Source organism: Anomaloglossus baeobatrachus, chromosome 9, assembly GCF_048569485.1.
Source record: "Anomaloglossus baeobatrachus isolate aAnoBae1 chromosome 9, aAnoBae1.hap1, whole genome shotgun sequence".
Classification (NCBI taxonomy): Eukaryota; Metazoa; Chordata; class Amphibia; order Anura; family Aromobatidae; genus Anomaloglossus; species Anomaloglossus baeobatrachus.
The window spans coordinates 227,169,716-227,186,300 of NC_134361.1; the positions used below are offsets into that span (position 1 = coordinate 227,169,716).

General features: G+C 55.9%; 1 protein-coding gene across 1 annotated transcript in view; it reads right to left on the bottom strand.

The window, feature by feature from the left end:
- Positions 1–16,585, bottom strand: part of LOC142251668 (calmodulin-regulated spectrin-associated protein 1-like) — a 94,652-nt gene that overhangs the window by 63,804 nt on the left and 14,263 nt on the right. Inside the window, 2 exon segments of the mRNA XM_075324677.1 lie at positions 105–367; positions 14,747–14,909. Coding sequence (XP_075180792.1) covers positions 105–367; positions 14,747–14,909 — 426 coding nt within the window.

Here is a 16,585-nt window from a genome sequence, read left to right on the forward strand (position 1 = left end):
AGGGAATAAAAAGTGCATCTTATAATCCGGAAAATACGGTAGGTTGTGCCGACCTGTCCATACAATACCCCTCAGACAGTTTTATCCCATCTTCCGGCACTGACCATTTTGATGGGGGCGCAGGTGAGGTCGTCCTCGGACACGGGCACGTCTTCGCTCTCCATGACGTAAATCCCCTTCTGTGACAAGGCCTCGATGACGGGCCGGTGCCCCTGCAGCGCCGCCACCTGGTCGCCCTTGAGAATGAGGCTGCAGGCGCGGCAGTACAGCTCGCTGGAGAGCAGCAGCTTGATGACGGGCGGCTTGATGTGCTCCTGCTCGTACTGGTCGATGTAGAACGGGTCCTTCAGCTCCTCGGGAACATTGTCTGTAACAAAAAGCCAGATTAACAATAGGCATCTAATGATCTGATCAAACACGGCGTAATCCAGATTATTCCCGGGTAGAAATTCAATAGCGATCCCGCATTAACTGATACCATTTTTTTTTTTACAAGTCCAGCATAAAAAGGAAACAAACAAAGCTGCGGACGGCGACGACCCGGAGGAACAAAAAGGAGATTGATGAGCGCATCATAACGGGGGATACCCGAGAGAGAGGTCTATTCACACACGAGGGGCAATTCTATGGAGACACTGAGGCGGCAGATGGACAGGAGTGAATAGAGACGACAACATTGTAACACCGCCATATAGAGCAGGACTGACCAACATTATCACTGAGTAAAACCACTACCGAGCATCGATCGGCTGGATTCAACCTGACAGGTATCTAAGAGGGGGCTACAAGACGCTGCAGTGTAAAGCCGGAGGAAGATACGGTGTACTGTAAGCCGACCATAAAGTATTTTCCAGATAAGACTTTTTTTCTCCCAAAACTGGGCCTAAAATGGGGGTGCATTTTACAATCCGAATATGGCTTACTGGGGTGGCGGTGGTGAAGCGGGGTCACAGGAGGCAGGGTCAGCGATACTGAAGGCTCGGAGGAGCAGTGGAGCGGCTCGGGAGGGTCACATGCGGCGATGGGGCGTCATTGATCTGCCATCGGAGTGTGGGGGTGTCAATGCAGTGGAGTGACTCAAGAGGGTCACAAGACGGGGTGTGGATACCACTGATCTGACTGTAGGCTCCATTGAATCGCCCGCGGTTGACAAGATGGACTTCAAGAAAATGGCTATGGAGTCCTATCTGCGCACGTGCCGCCTCGGCAGCCATTTTCTTGAAGTCCAACTTGTCAACCACGAAGCCTGCAGTCAGCTCAATGGCACCCGCTGCTGAAACACCCTGTCCTGTGACCCTCCCGAGTCTCACTACTGCAGTGTCACCCCCGCAGCGACGACAGATCAATTGCGCTGAGCCGCTCCACCCCCTCCTCTGAGCCCTGCCTCCTGTGACCTTCCTGAGCCGCTCCACCCCCTCCTCTGAGCCCTGCCTCCTGTGACCTTCCTGAGCCGCTCCACCCCCTCCTCCGAGCCCTGCCTCCTGTGACCTTCCTGAGCCGCTCCACCCCCTCCTCTGAGCCCTGCCTCCTGTGACCTTCCTGAGCCGCTCCACCCCCTCCTCTGAGCCCTGCCTCCTGTGACCTTCCTGAGCCGCTCCACCCCCTCCTCTGAGCCCTGCCTCCTGTGACCTTCCTGAGCCGCTCCACCCCCTCCTCCGAGCCCTGCCTCCTGTGACCTTCCTGAGCCGCACCACCCCCTCCTCTGAGCCCTGCCTCCTGTGACCTTCCTGAGCCGCTCCACCCTCTCCTCTGAGCCCTGCCTCCTGTGACCTCCTGAGCCGCTCCACCCTCTCCTTTGAGCCCTGCCTCCTGTGACCTTCCTGAGCCGCTCCACTTCCTCCTCTGAGCCCTGCCTCCTGTGACCTTCCTGAGCTGCTCCACCCCCTCCTCCGAGCCCTGCCTCCTGTGACCTTCCTGAGCCGCTCCACCCGCTCCTCCGAGCCCTGCCTCCTGTGACCTTCCTGAGCTGCTCCACCCCCTCCTCTGAGCCCTGCCCCCTGTGACCTTCCTGAGCCGCTCCACCCCCTCCTCTGAGCCCTGCCCCCTGTGACCTTTCTGAGCCGCTCCACCCCCTCCTCCGAGCCCTGCCTCCTGTGACCTTCCTGAGCCGCTCCACTTCCTCCTCTGAGCCCTGCCTCCTGTGACCTTCCTGAGCTGCTCCACCCCCTCCTCTGAGCCCTGCCCCCTGTGACCTTTCTGAGCCGCTCCACCCCCTCCTCCGAGCCCAGCCTCCTGTGATCTTCCTGAGCTGCTCCACCCCCTCCTCCGAGCCCTGCCTCCTGTGATCTTCCTGAGCTGCTCCACCCCCTCCTCTGAGCCCTGCCCCCTGTGACCTTCCTGAGCTGCTCCACCCCCTCCTCTGAGCCCTGCCCCCTGTGACCTTCCTGAGCTGCTCCACCCCCTCCTCTGAGCCCTGCCCCCTGTGACCTTTCTGAGCTGCTCCACCCCCTCCTCTGAGCCCTGCCTCCTGTGACCTTCCTGAGCCGCTCCACCCCCTCCTCTGAGCCCTGCCCCCTGTGACCTTTCTGAGCCGCTCCACCCCCTCCTCTGAGCCCTGCCTCCTGTGACCTTCCTGAGCCGCTCCACCCTCTCCTTTGAGCCCTGCCTCCTGTGACCTTCCTGAGCTGCTCCACCCCCTCCTCCGAGCCCTGCCTCCTGTGACCTTCCTGAGCCGCTCCACTTCCTCCTCTGAGCCCTGCCTCCTGTGACCTTCCTGAGCCGCTCCACCCCCTCCTCTGAGCCCTGCCTCCTGTGACCTTCCTCCTGTGACCTTCCTGAGCCGCTCCACCCTCTCCTTTGAGCCCTGCCTCCTGTGACCTTCCTGAGCTGCTCCACCCCCTCCTCCGAGCCCTGCCTCCTGTGACCTTCCTGAGCTGCTCCAACCCCTCCTCTGAACCCTGCCTCCTGTGACCTTCCTGAGCCGCTCCACCACCACCGCCGCTCCCCCTGGTGAGCATTAGTAAGATGCACTATGATTATAAGACGGACCCTCATTTTAACATTAAAAACTATTATTTCCTATTTTCCTCCTCTAAATTTGGGGTGAATCTTAAAACCCGAAAAACATGGTCACACTAGAAGAGAGCACAAGGTAGCCAACGGAGGAGGATCTGGTGCACGGAGGGCTGCACCGCTTATCGGAGGGCTGATATCACCGCACAGGTTATGACATACACCCGAGCATCGCACAAACACGTTTTACAGGTTACAAGTAATTGCAGTAAACAAGAGATTCAGGGACCTAAGTGTCCCAGCAAAACGGGGAGACGTCCAGGAAGCAAAGGCAGCGACTGGAGGAGTCCGGACCCTCCACAATCATGTACTGTAATAGTGGAAGATCCTGTGCCCGCGCGCCCCGCACCAAGGCACAGTGCCCCGCGCGCCCCACACCAAGGCACAGTGCCCGCGCGCCCCGCACCAAGGCACAGTGCCCGCGCGCCCCGCACCAAGGCACAGTGCCCGCGCGCCCCGCACCAAGGCACAGTGCCCGCGCGCCCCACACCAAGGCACAGTGCCCGCGCGCCCCACACCAAGGCACAGTGCCCGCGCGCCCCACACCAAGGCACAGTGCCCGCGCGCCCCACACCAAGGCACAGTGCCCGCGCGCCCCACACCAAGGCACAGTGCCCGCGCGCCCCATACCAAGGCACAGTGCCCGCGCGCCCCACACCAAGGCACAGAGCCCGCGCGCCCCACACCAAGGCACAGAGCCCGCGCGCCCCACCAAGGTCCAGTACACGCGCCCCACACCCAGGTCCAGTGCCCGCGCCTTACCCAGGACAATGTGTGGTCGGTCCTGAAGATCACCCATGGTCCACCTAGGATTGATGCAGTGCAACCTGCGTGTCGGCCTCTCCTCACCTCTGCAATCACCTGCATACTCAGCTGTATGGATGTCAACTTTCAGGGCAGACTGTGCACACTCCTCTACCCCGAGGATGCCTATGGAGGAGGCCAGTCACCAGCTCTCTACCCACTAATATGGAGTTAATATCACCTGCATCCACTGTCCTCCGAATTTACCATCTCTTCATTTTCTCACTTCCCCCCCCCCCCCCCAATCATTGGGGTTCAGAGAGTAACAATAGGCAAACAAAAAAACTATTGGCCTTCCTGCAAAGCAAAGAGGACAATGCCTGGAATCAGAGATAGGGGGCCTAGGTTATCCTTGGGCAATCCCCAGTGAGGACCTGGGGGCACCACCCCAACTATGTGGACCACCCAGGACCTGGCAATGGGGATACATGGTTTATCAAAGGAATATGGACCCTTCCAGAACAAAGGAGAATGCCCCCCCTGACAAGACTGGGTCTGACCAATGGTGGTCACCTGCATGGTTGCCTTATTTTCCAATTTATCAGGTCTCCCAAAACCCATTAATGCAATATCTCTCGGGGCATGACTGGCAAATGTGACCTCTGATTGGCAGATGTGCCTTCTGCCCATTACCACCATCCACTATAGGATTGGATCTGCTACACGTGGAGAAAAATAAAAAAAAATAAAAATACAAATAAAAAAATAAATAAAAATAAAATATAAGAATAAAAAATAAATAATAAATAATAAATAATAATAAGTTTTTAAATGTCCTGTTGATCGGAAGGGAACCAGGTCCTTAGATCCACTACCCACCACCACTAACGGCTCAAAACGTTTGTGCCAAGACCCCAGGATCAATGGATCAGGACTAACTTCTGGTTCTGGGAGTAACCCTTTAATATTTTAATGTTATGGCATTTATTTTAGGGAATAAATGGCTGTCCAAAGCCGAACTCTGATCGAAGCTGTAGTGAAATCTCCTGCATCAAACTGAACAAATCACTGCATGAAAACGTCTAGGACTGCGGTGGAAACTACAATGGGGCACGGGCACCAACAATCATCCGAGGAAAGACATGTTGGGCCAACGGCGCTGCAAAGAAAGGACGTAGGGTGTAAGGGTCAGAATAAGGGTATGTGCGCACTAGGCGTTTTTTTCACGCTGCGTTTTTACGGTATGTGCGTTTTTGTCTAAAAAACGCACCCGCGGCTAAAAAAACGCGGCAAAGACGCATGCGTTTTTGCCGCGATTTGGTGCGTTTTTTGCTGCGTTTTTGCTCACTGCGTTTTTAATCAGTGCACAATGCCATTAAAGATTGTTAATGAAAAAAAAAAAAAAAAGGTCTGATGTCATTTCCTTCTTCAAAATGTTCATTGTATGCAGGAGAGCAGACAGCTGCAGAACTAGTGTATGCAGGAGAGCAGACAGCAGCTGCAGAACTACAAGTCTCAGCATCCTCCATTCACTAGTGTATGCAGGAGAGCAGACAGCAGCTGCAGAACTACAAGTCTCAGCATCCTCCATTCACTAGTGTATGCAGGAGAGCAGACAGCAGCTGCAGAACTACAAGTCTCAGCATCCTCCATTCACTAGTGTATGCAGGAGAGCAGACAGCAGCTGCAGAACTACAAGTCTCAGCATCCTCCATTCACTAGTGTATGCAGGAGAGCAGACAGCAGCTGCAGAACTACAAGTCTCAGCATCCTCCATTCACTAGTGTATGCAGGAGAGCAGACAGCAGCTGCAGAACTACAAGTCTCAGCATCCTCCATTCACTAGTGTATGCAGGAGAGCAGACAGCAGCTGCAGAACAACAAGTCTCAGCATCCTCCATTCACTAGTGTATGCAGGAGAGCAGACAGCAGCTGCAGAACTACAAGTCTCAGCATCCTCCATTCACTAGTGTATGCAGGAGAGCAGACAGCAGCTGCAGAACTACAAGTCTCAGCATCCTCCATTCACTAGTGTATGCAGGAGAGCAGACAGCAGCTGCAGAACTACAAGTCTCAGCATCCTCCATTCACTAGTGTATGCAGGAGAGCAGACAGCAGCTGCAGAACTACAAGTCTCAGCATCCTCCATTCACTAGTGTATGCAGGAGAGCAGACAGCAGCTGCAGAACTACAAGTCTCAGCATCCTCCATTCACTAGTGTATGCAGGAGAGCAGACAGCAGCTGCAGAACTACAAGTCTCAGCATCCTCCATTCACTAGTGTATGCAGGAGAGCAGACAGCAGCTGCAGGACTACAAGTCTCAGCATCCTCCATTCACTAGTGTATGCAGGAGAGCAGACAGCAGCTGCAGAACTACAAGGCTCAGCATCCTCCATTCACTAGTGTATGCAGGAGAGCAGACAGCAGCTGCAGAACTACAAGGCTCAGCATCCTCCATTCACTAGTGTATGCAGGAGAGCAGGCAGCAGCTGCAGAACTACAAGGCTCAGCATCCTCCATTCACTAGTGTATGCAGGAGAGCAGACAGCAGCTGCAGAACTACAAGGCTCAGCATCCTCCATTCACTAGTGTATGCAGGAGAGCAGACAGCAGCTGCAGAACTACAAGTCTCAGCATCCTCCATTCACTAGTGTATGCAGGAGAGCAGGCAGCAGCTGCAGAACCACAAGGCTCAGCATCCTCCATCCAGGACTGTATGCAGTTTTTTGCCCAAAAAGAAAAAAAAAATGACATGGGCTTCGCCATATTTTTGTATGCTAGCCGGGTACAGCAGGCAGGTACGGGCTGCCCCCAACCCCCAGCTGCCTATTTGTACCCGGCTGGGAACCAAAAATATAGAGAAGCCCTTTTTTTTTAATTATTTCATGAAATAATTAAAAAAAAAAATGACTTGGGCTTCGCCTAATTTTTGAGTCCAGCCAGGTACAACTAGGCAGCTGGGGATTGGAATCCACAGTGCAGGGTGCCCATGCTTTCTGGGCACCCCCACTGCGAATTGCAGTCCGCAGCCACCCCAGAAAATGGCGCTTTCATAGAAGCGCCATCTTCTGGCGCTGTATCCAACTCTTCTAGCTGCCCTGATGCCGGGTGGCTAGCTAGGTAATAATGGAGTTAGGGCTAGCTGTATATTATCAGCTAGCCCTAAGCCCGAAATTCATGGTGTCACGCCAATATTAGACATGGCCACCATGAATTTCTAGTAATGATAAAAAAAAAAAACACAACACAGAAAAATATTTTTATTAGAAATAAAACACAACACAATTAGTGACACCATCTTTATTGAAATAAACCCCCCTCCGCAGTAATCCTGGGTCAGGGTCCCGCGCCGTCCAATCCGGATCCAATATCATCTGATCGGTTTGCTGGAAGGCAAAGCGATCAGATGATGTGTCAGGATCAAGTGCCTGAATCCCATCACACATCAGCTGATTGTATAAACGCCGATTATACAATCAGCTGATGCATCAGTAGAAAAAAAAAAAAAAAAATAATACTCACTTATGTGCTGTGGTGATTACCGGCAGCTCCTGGAGCGATCGATTGGACAGGAGTCTGATCCCGTCCGATCGCTGCAGCAGCTGCCGGTAATCAGCTGATGAACTCCCCTGACGGCAGGATCAGCTGATAGCCGGCCGGGCGCGAAAAAGCCGGCGAGACTACGATCAGCTGATGCGTCAGGTGACTGCATCAGGTGATCCATCGCCAGGTCCTGCAAGCAAGGTCCTGCCCCGGGGAGACTGCACACAGCCGAAGCGGCGGTACCGGGAGGAGATGGGAGCGGGCATGGCACCGGGACCCTGCAGACAGGTGAGTATGACATTTTTTTATTTTTCTACTCTTCACTTTGGTTTTCGCCGCTGCCTCCACCTCCCGCCCAGACACGGGGCCGCACGGAGCTGACATGCACAGGACGGGAGGTGGAGGCAGCGGTGACGGTACCGGGAGGATTCATGCTTCTGTGTTTACCAACAGAAGGAATCCTCTTCCTGTACACGTCACTGTAGTGCCCACCCCTTGCGTGTATAGCTGCGTTTTTAGTCATAGAAACGCGGCTATATGCGTTTTTCATTGCGTTTTTAACATCTCATTGAATTCAATGAGTGAAAAACGCAGTGGAAAACGCAGAAATAATTGACATGCTGCGTTTTTGTGGTCACCACAAAAACGCAGCTAAAAAAAAAACGCTGTGTGCGGACAGCACTTCTGAAAACCCATTGACATTGCTGGGGAAGCAATGTCACTGCGTTTTCAGCACAAAAACGCGGTAAAAAACGCCGCTAAAAACGCGGCAAAAACGCCTAGTGCGCACAAGGCCTAAGGAATATTTGTTATTTCTTGCTATTTAATGGACGATTTGAATGTTTATACACTTCCCCCTTCAGGGGACCTGAACCAGCATGGACATCATATTCCACTAAGGGGTTGAAGGCAAATGCTGAGGGTATAGGATTATAGCTGGGCAGAAGTTTATATCGTCACATTTAAGGGGGTATTGTGCATTTGGGGTCTACGGCTTTTCACTGGCTACTTAAAAGCAGTATATTTTTGAATATTCTGTATTTTTCAGTTTATAAGATGCACTGGATTATAAGACGCACCCCAAATATAGAGGGAAAAAAAAAATATGGGGCCAGTCTTATAATCCGGTGGTCTCTTACCGGGTGGGCGTGGCAGCGATGGTGGAGCGGGGTCACGGAAGGCAGGGGCGGTGGTGGGGCAGGGCGATGCTGCTGGCGGGTATCCAAGAGGCTGTCGGTGGTGCAGACTTCAAAGAAATGGCGCTCAGATTCGGCGCGTGCACTGATTGAGCCATCAGCTCAATGACAAGCCAAGATCTCATCTGCGCACGCGCCACCGCCGGGCGCCATTTATCTTATGTCCGCTGCTGGGAGCTCAGTGCGTCAGAGGTGGCGCGTGCACAGATGAGATCTTGGAGCGTAGAGCCCCATCTGCGCACTCGCCGACTCCGGGTGCCATTATTTGCAGCCCTCACCGCAGGGCCCGCGGCCCAGGGCACCACACCGCAGGGCCCGCAGCCCAGGGCACCACACCGCAGGGCCCGCGGCCCAGGGCAACACACCGCAGGGCCCGCGGCCCAGGGCAACACACCGCAGGGCCCGCGGCCCAGGGCAACACACCGCAGGGCCCGCGGCCCAGGGCAACACACCGCAGGGCCCGCGGCCCAGGGCAACACACCGCAGGGCCCGCAGCCCAGGGCAACACCACAGGGCCCGCAGCCCAGGGCAACACCACAGGGCCCGCAGCCCAGGGCAACACCACAGGGCCCGAAATATTGCACTGCCTCCTGTGACCCGCCTCCACCACGCCCCGGTAAGCTAAGTTTGGATTATAAAACGCACCCCTCCATTTCCTCCAAAATTTTTGGGAGGAAACATGCATCTTATAATCCAAAAAATACAGTACTCCTTTCAATTAGTCATTTGTTCGTCCGTTTTGGGATAAATTTGCAAAGAATGACAATCACTGGGGTTAGAAATGGAATTGATCAACAAAAAAAAAAAAAAATCTGACTGCATGCCCAACTCAGTCATTTCAGCTTTGGATCATGCCGCTTGGGGAACTAGTCCAAGAGGCAGGGCCTAGTGGATTCTTCCCGCCCCACCGCTTACATAGACTGACAGGTCGGTCCTATGTGTGTATAGGAGGAGACCTGTCACTCATGGGGATGGGGGGGGTGAAGCATTCATGGAGGAGCATATTGGACAAGTCACTTGACCGGTAAATTTTCTCTGAAAAGCTGATTTCAGAAAGGTTGTATTTATTTGAGAGGGACGAGCGAGCCGCCGGGACTCGGGACGAGCGAGCCGCCGGGACTCGGGACGAGCGAGCCGCCGGGACTCGGGACGAGCGAGCCGCCGGGACTCGGGACGAGCGAGCCGCCGGGACTCGGGACGAGCGAGCCGCCGGGACTCGGGACGAGCGAGCCGCCGGGACTCGGGACGAGCGAGCCGCCGGGACTCGGGACGAGCGAGCCGCCGGGACTCGGGACGAGCGAGCCGCCGGGACTCGGGACGAGCGAGCCGCCGGGACTCGGGACGAGCGAGCCGCCGGGACTCGGGACGAGCGAGCCGCCGGGACTCGGGACGAGCGAGCCGCCGGGACTCGGGACGAGCGAGCCGCCGGGACTCGGGACGAGCGAGCCGCCGGGACTCGGGACGAGCGAGCCGCCGGGACTCGGGACGAGCGAGCCGCCGGGACTCGGGACGAGCGAGCCGCCGGGACTCGGGACGAGCGAGCCGCCGGGACTCGGGACGAGCGAGCCGCCGGGACTCGGGACGAGCGAGCCGCCGGGACTCGGGACGAGCGAGCCGCCGGGACTCGGGACGAGCGAGCCGCCGGGACTCGGGACGAGCGAGCCGCCGGGACTCGGGACGAGCGAGCCGCCGGGACTCGGGACGAGCGAGCCGCCGGGACTCGGGACGAGCGAGCCGCCGGGACTCGGGACGAGCGAGCCGCCGGGACTCGGGACGAGCGAGCCGCCGGGACTCGGGACGAGCGAGCCGCCGGGACTCGGGACGAGCGAGCCGCCGGGACTCGGGACGAGCGAGCCGCCGGGACTCGGGACGAGCGAGCCGCCGGGACTCGGGACGAGCGAGCCGCCGGGACTCGGGACGAGCGAGCCGCCGGGACTCGGGACGAGCGAGCCGCCGGGACTCGGGACGAGCGAGCCGCCGGGACTCGGGACGAGCGAGCCGCCGGGACTCGGGACGAGCGAGCCGCCGGGACTCGGGACGAGCGAGCCGCCGGGACTCGGGACGAGCGAGCCGCCGGGACTCGGGACGAGCGAGCCGCCGGGACTCGGGACGAGCGAGCCGCCGGGACTCGGGACGAGCGAGCCGCCGGGACTCGGGACGAGCGAGCCGCCGGGACTCGGGACGAGCGAGCCGCCGGGACTCGGGACGAGCGAGCCGCCGGGACTCGGGACGAGCGAGCCGCCGGGACTCGGGACGAGCGAGCCGCCGGGACTCGGGACGAGCGAGCCGCCGGGACTCGGGACGAGCGAGCCGCCGGGACTCGGGACGAGCGAGCCGCCGGGACTCGGGACGAGCGAGCCGCCGGGACTCGGGACGAGCGAGCCGCCGGGACTCGGGACGAGCGAGCCGCCGGGACTCGGGACGAGCGAGCCGCCGGGACTCGGGACGAGCGAGCCGCCGGGACTCGGGACGAGCGAGCCGCCGGGACTCGGGACGAGCGAGCCGCCGGGACTCGGGACGAGCGAGCCGCCGGGACTCGGGACGAGCGAGCCGCCGGGACTCGGGACGAGCGAGCCGCCGGGACTCGGGACGAGCGAGCCGCCGGGACTCGGGACGAGCGAGCCGCCGGGACTCGGGACGAGCGAGCCGCCGGGACTCGGGACGAGCGAGCCGCCGGGACTCGGGACGAGCGAGCCGCCGGGACTCGGGACGAGCGAGCCGCCGGGACTCGGGACGAGCGAGCCGCCGGGACTCGGGACGAGCGAGCCGCCGGGACTCGGGACGAGCGAGCCGCCGGGACTCGGGACGAGCGAGCCGCCGGGACTCGGGACGAGCGAGCCGCCGGGACTCGGGACGAGCGAGCCGCCGGGACTCGGGACGAGCCGAATTCTGTATAAGGAACACAGGCAGAAGAACGTACCCCCACCCTATGAGAGTAACAAGGAAATAGGCAAAAATCCAATGTACAGTGCCTTGTGCTCGCATAGGTGAATGTGTAACCACGCACACGTGCAGGAATACTACGTCTGTGGGTAAATCATTACACAGCAATGGCCATTTGCACAAGCAAAGCGATATGGACTTTGTATACATAGAGCAGGACCTGGTGCTGGCCCAAAACTCAACACTTGGACGTCGAGGCAAAATGCAGCTGAATGTATACGGTTGTGGCCTGGAGACTATGGAGCGGGACAACAGATCACAAGTCCCACTGATTTCTACATTTCTCCATAAGACTGACCTAAATCACGGACCCCCATAATCACCACATGTCCATAGGATCTGGGACCCCCCGAACACAAACATAGCAGCACGACACAGACCCCTCCGAGGACTACACAGCAACACCAAGGAGCCAGGATTACATCCAAAAGCAAGAAATACCGGCCACATACGGACACGCTCCATTGTTACGCACTTTCCAGAAAGATTTCCAAAAGAAAAAAAAAGCAATTTCCAGACTCTTATTTTTAAACTTAGCCAATGAAGAAAAAACCAGCAAAACCCTCAGCGGGCGGAGAACGGGCCCCGCAATAATAGAGGACAGCTGAAGCCGAGCAGTAAGAACAATGGGCCCGCAATCCTGCCGTATAAACGTGTGGTGAATCTGGAGCCCGCCCGGCCCCGACAATGCAGAACATGACCACAATCCTATTATTGGGCAATTAAAAAGGAGAAAATAGAACTATAAACCCCGAGTAACCATGTCACAATACTGCATAAACAGGGACATGTGGAGTCTAAGAAAGAGGGGCGACCGCTCCAAGGGGTCCTCAAAATGTGGCCATATTACTAGTGATGAGGGAGCACGGCCATGTCCAGTACTCGAGACATCAGATGCATGGAACATAATGGACATCAATCGGGACCGCAAGCATTTTACTGTAAGGTCTACTAGAAAGATAAGAGAATTCCCCCATTAACTTCCATTATACTCACGGACGGCACACATCCCAGCAAACTGCTCATTAAAAGCACCCGAGCATGGCAGTGCCCGCTCATCACTAGTTACCAGTACTGAGCACCCGAGCATGGCAGTGCCCGCTCATCACTAGTTACCAGTACTGAGCACCCGAGCATGGTAGTGCTCGCTCATCACTAGTTACCAGTACAGAGCACCCGAGCATGGTAGTGCCCGCTCATCACTAGTTACCAGTACTGAGCACCCGAGCATGGTAGTGCCCGCTCATCACTAGTTACCAGTACTGAGCACCCGAGCATGGTAGTGCCCGCTCATCACTAGTTACCAGTACTGAGCCCCCGAGCATGGTAGTGCCCGCTCATCACTAGTTACCAGTACTGAGCCCCCGAGCATGGAAGTGCCCGCTCATCACTAGTTACCAGTACTGAGCACCCGAGCATGGTAGTGCCCGCTCATCACTAGTTACCAGTACTGAGCACCCGAGCATGGTAGTGCCCGCCCATCACTAGTTACCAGTACTGAGCACCCGAGCATGGTAGTGCCCGCTCAAAACTAGTTACCAGTACTGAGCACCCGAGCATGGTAGTGCCCGCTCATCACTAGTTACCAGTACTGAGCACCCGAACATGGTAGTGCCCGCTCATCACTAGTTACCAGTACTGAGCACCCGAACATGGTAGTGCCCGCTCATCACTAGTTACCAGTACTGAGCACCCGAGCATGGTAGTGCCCGCTCATCACTAGTTACCAGTACTGAGCACCCGAGCATGGTAGTGCCCGCTCATCACTAGTTACCAGTACTGAGCACCCGAGCATGGTAGTGCCCGCTCATCACTAGTTACCAGTACTGAGCACCTGAGCATGGTAGTGCCCGCTCATCACTAGTTACCAGTACTGAGCACCCGAGCATGGTAGTGTCCGCTCATCACTAGTTACCAGTACTGAGCACCCGAGCATGGTAGTACCCGCTCATCACTAGTTACCAGTACTGAGCACCCGAGCATGGTAGTGCCTGCTCATCACTAGTTACCAGTACTGAGCACCTGAGCATGGTAGTGCCCGCTCATCACTAGTTACCAGTACTGAGCACCTGAGCATGGTAGTGCCTGCTCATCACTAGTTACCAGTACTGAGCCCCCGAGCATGGTAGTGCCCGCTCATCACTAGTTACCAGTACTGAGCACCCGAGCATGGCAGTGCCCACTCATGATCATATATTAGCTTTCGCTAATATTAAAGATTTTATTTTATTTTTATTTTAACAATTTTGGCTGGATCATTGATTGGGAGGCCAAAGATCAGCACAGTGCAAGTGAATGGCAGAGCAAGTCCCAAAAAATCCAAACAGGCTTGTGTCAGTACACTAGAGGATCCAATGCAACCCCATTTACCTGTGTTATCCTGCGATTTATGCCACGGACAAAGTCATGATGTAGCCCCAGCCTCGCACAGACAGGGGCGGCTCAAACATGCTCACCATCATACATATTTGCACTACGAGTTGGGAAAACACCGAAAACCTTAAAAGCTAAATAAAAAAAAGTGTGACGAACCCCATGGACAACAGCACGAAAATCTGCCAGAGTCCGCACTGGTCGCCACAAATCCCAGGGAAATAACGGACCGCGGTGCTGCATTTACAGCCAAAAGTCCATAAAGGTGCGACTAAGTACACTGCCGATGTGGATCCCATAAATATAAAGTGATGGAGCTGAGCAATGGTCACTGGACTTTAAAAAGGAGCGTCCCTCGGACATTTAGAATAGATTTATGACAAACGTATGGGTCTGGGGGTCAGACCCCGACCAATTTTGAGCATGGTGGTCCGGTATAAATGGAGTGGCCTTTACAGGCGAGACTTTGGAACCCCACGTCCAAGGATTGGCCGATCTCCCAGAATTTGGACCCCCCTTGCCGATCAATACGAGAATGCTGAGCAACAGGTTATCCCTTTTCCAGCAGCTCAAGATGCAGGATCCAGAGATGTGCCAAAAATATCCAAAATGGGAATATACCTTTAAAAGGTGATACCTTGCTGATCGGCGGGGCTCAGGTCACTCATCGGCATAATCTGGCAGCGGTGCACATGCTCAGTCGCCGCTCCATTCATTCCCTGTGCAGCTGGTGAGTGCAGCGCTCGGTGTTTGCCCCCGACAACCCCATAGACAATTAAGTGAACACAGGCGCATCTCAGGGTGAACACTCGCCACAATTGTGATAACCCATAATCTTCTTAGAGGACCTGCGCCCCGTGCAGAAGGGCGCACAGATTGAGGGACCTCACACGGGGGGGGGGGGGTCACCGTGCACACACAGAGGACGTCTTACCTATTCCATACGCTTTAGCACAAATCCACTGTAAATTGGCAGCGATTTTTGCCCTGAAGGAGTCATACAAGTCCAGAGGGACGACCTCCACCGGACACTCCGCGTAAGAATCCATTTTTCTTCTCGCGCTGTCTCCGGTAGCAGAGACGCCGATATCCACCATCTAAAGAAAACAGAAAGACGCGATAAAGACGGGAAGAAAACGGCAAAAATAAAGGAGTGCAGCAAATACGTCTCATATTCTAGAGAGCGGCTTCCAACCTACAGGAGCAAAACACCACTGCTTATATAGAGGGACCCCCAAATACACCCTCATCATCCTCCATCCTTGTATAGAGCGACCCCCGCTACACCCTCATCATCCTCCATCCTTGTATAGAGGGACCCCCAAATACACCCTCATCATCCTCCATCCTTGTATAGAGGGACCCCCAAATACACCCTCATCATCCTCCATCCTTGTATACAGCGACCCCCACTACACCCTCATCATCCTCCATCCTTGTATAGAGCGACCCCCGCTACACCCTCATCATCCTCCATCCTTGTATAGAGCGACCCCCGCTACACCCTCATCATCCTCCATCCTTGTATAGAGCGACCCCCGCTACACCCTCATCATCCTCCATCCTTGTATAGAGCGACCCCCGCTACACCCTCATCATCCTCCATCCTTGTATAGAGCGGCCCCCGCTACACCCTCATCATCCTCCATCCTTGTATACAGTGATCCCCGCTACACCCTCATCATCCTCCATCCTTGTATAGAGCGACCCCCGCTACACCCTCATCATCCTCCATCCTTGTATACAGCGACCCCCACTACACCCTCATCATCCTCCATCCTTGTATAGAGCGACCCCCGCTACACCCTCATCATCCTCCATCCTTGTATAGAGCGACCCCCGCTACACCCTCATCATCCTCCATCCTTGTATAGAGCGACCCCCGCTACACCCTCATCATCCTCCATCCTTGTATAGAGCGACCCCCGCTACACCCTCATCATCCTCCATCCTTATATAGAGCGACCCCCGCTACACCCTCATCATCCTCCATCCTTGTATAGAGCGACCCCCGCTACACCCTCATCATCCTCCATCCTTGTATAGAGCGACCCCCGCTACACCCTCATCATCCTCCATCCTTGTATAGAGCGACCCCCGCTACACCCTCATCATCCTCCATCCTTGTATAGAGCGACCCCCGCTATACCCTAATCATCCTCCATCCTTGTATAGAGGGACCCCCGCTACACCCTCATCATCCTCCATCCTTGTATAGAGCGACCCCCGCTACACCCTCATCATCCTCCATCCTTGTATAGAGGGACCCTCGCTACACCCTCATCATCCTCAATCCTTGTATACAGTGACCCCCGCTACACCCTCATCATCCTCCATCCTTGTATAGAGCGACCCCCGCTACACCCTCATCATCCTCCATCCTTGTATAGAGGGACCCTCGCTACACCCTCATCATCCTCCATCCTTCTATACAGCGACCCCCGCTACACCCTCATCATCCTCCATCCTTGTATAGAGCGACCCCCGCTACACCCTCATCATCCTCCATCCTTGTATAATGCGGCCCCCGCTACACCCTCATCATCCCCCATCCTTATATACAGCGACCCCCGCTACACCCTCATCATCCTCCATCCTTATATACAGCGACCCCCGCTACACCCTCATCATCCTCCATCCTTATATACAGCGACCCCCGCTATACCCTCATCATCCGCCATCCTTGTATAGAGCGACCCCCGCTACACCCTCATCATCCTCCATCCTTGTATAGAGGGACCCTCGCTACACCCTCATCATCCTCCATCCTTCT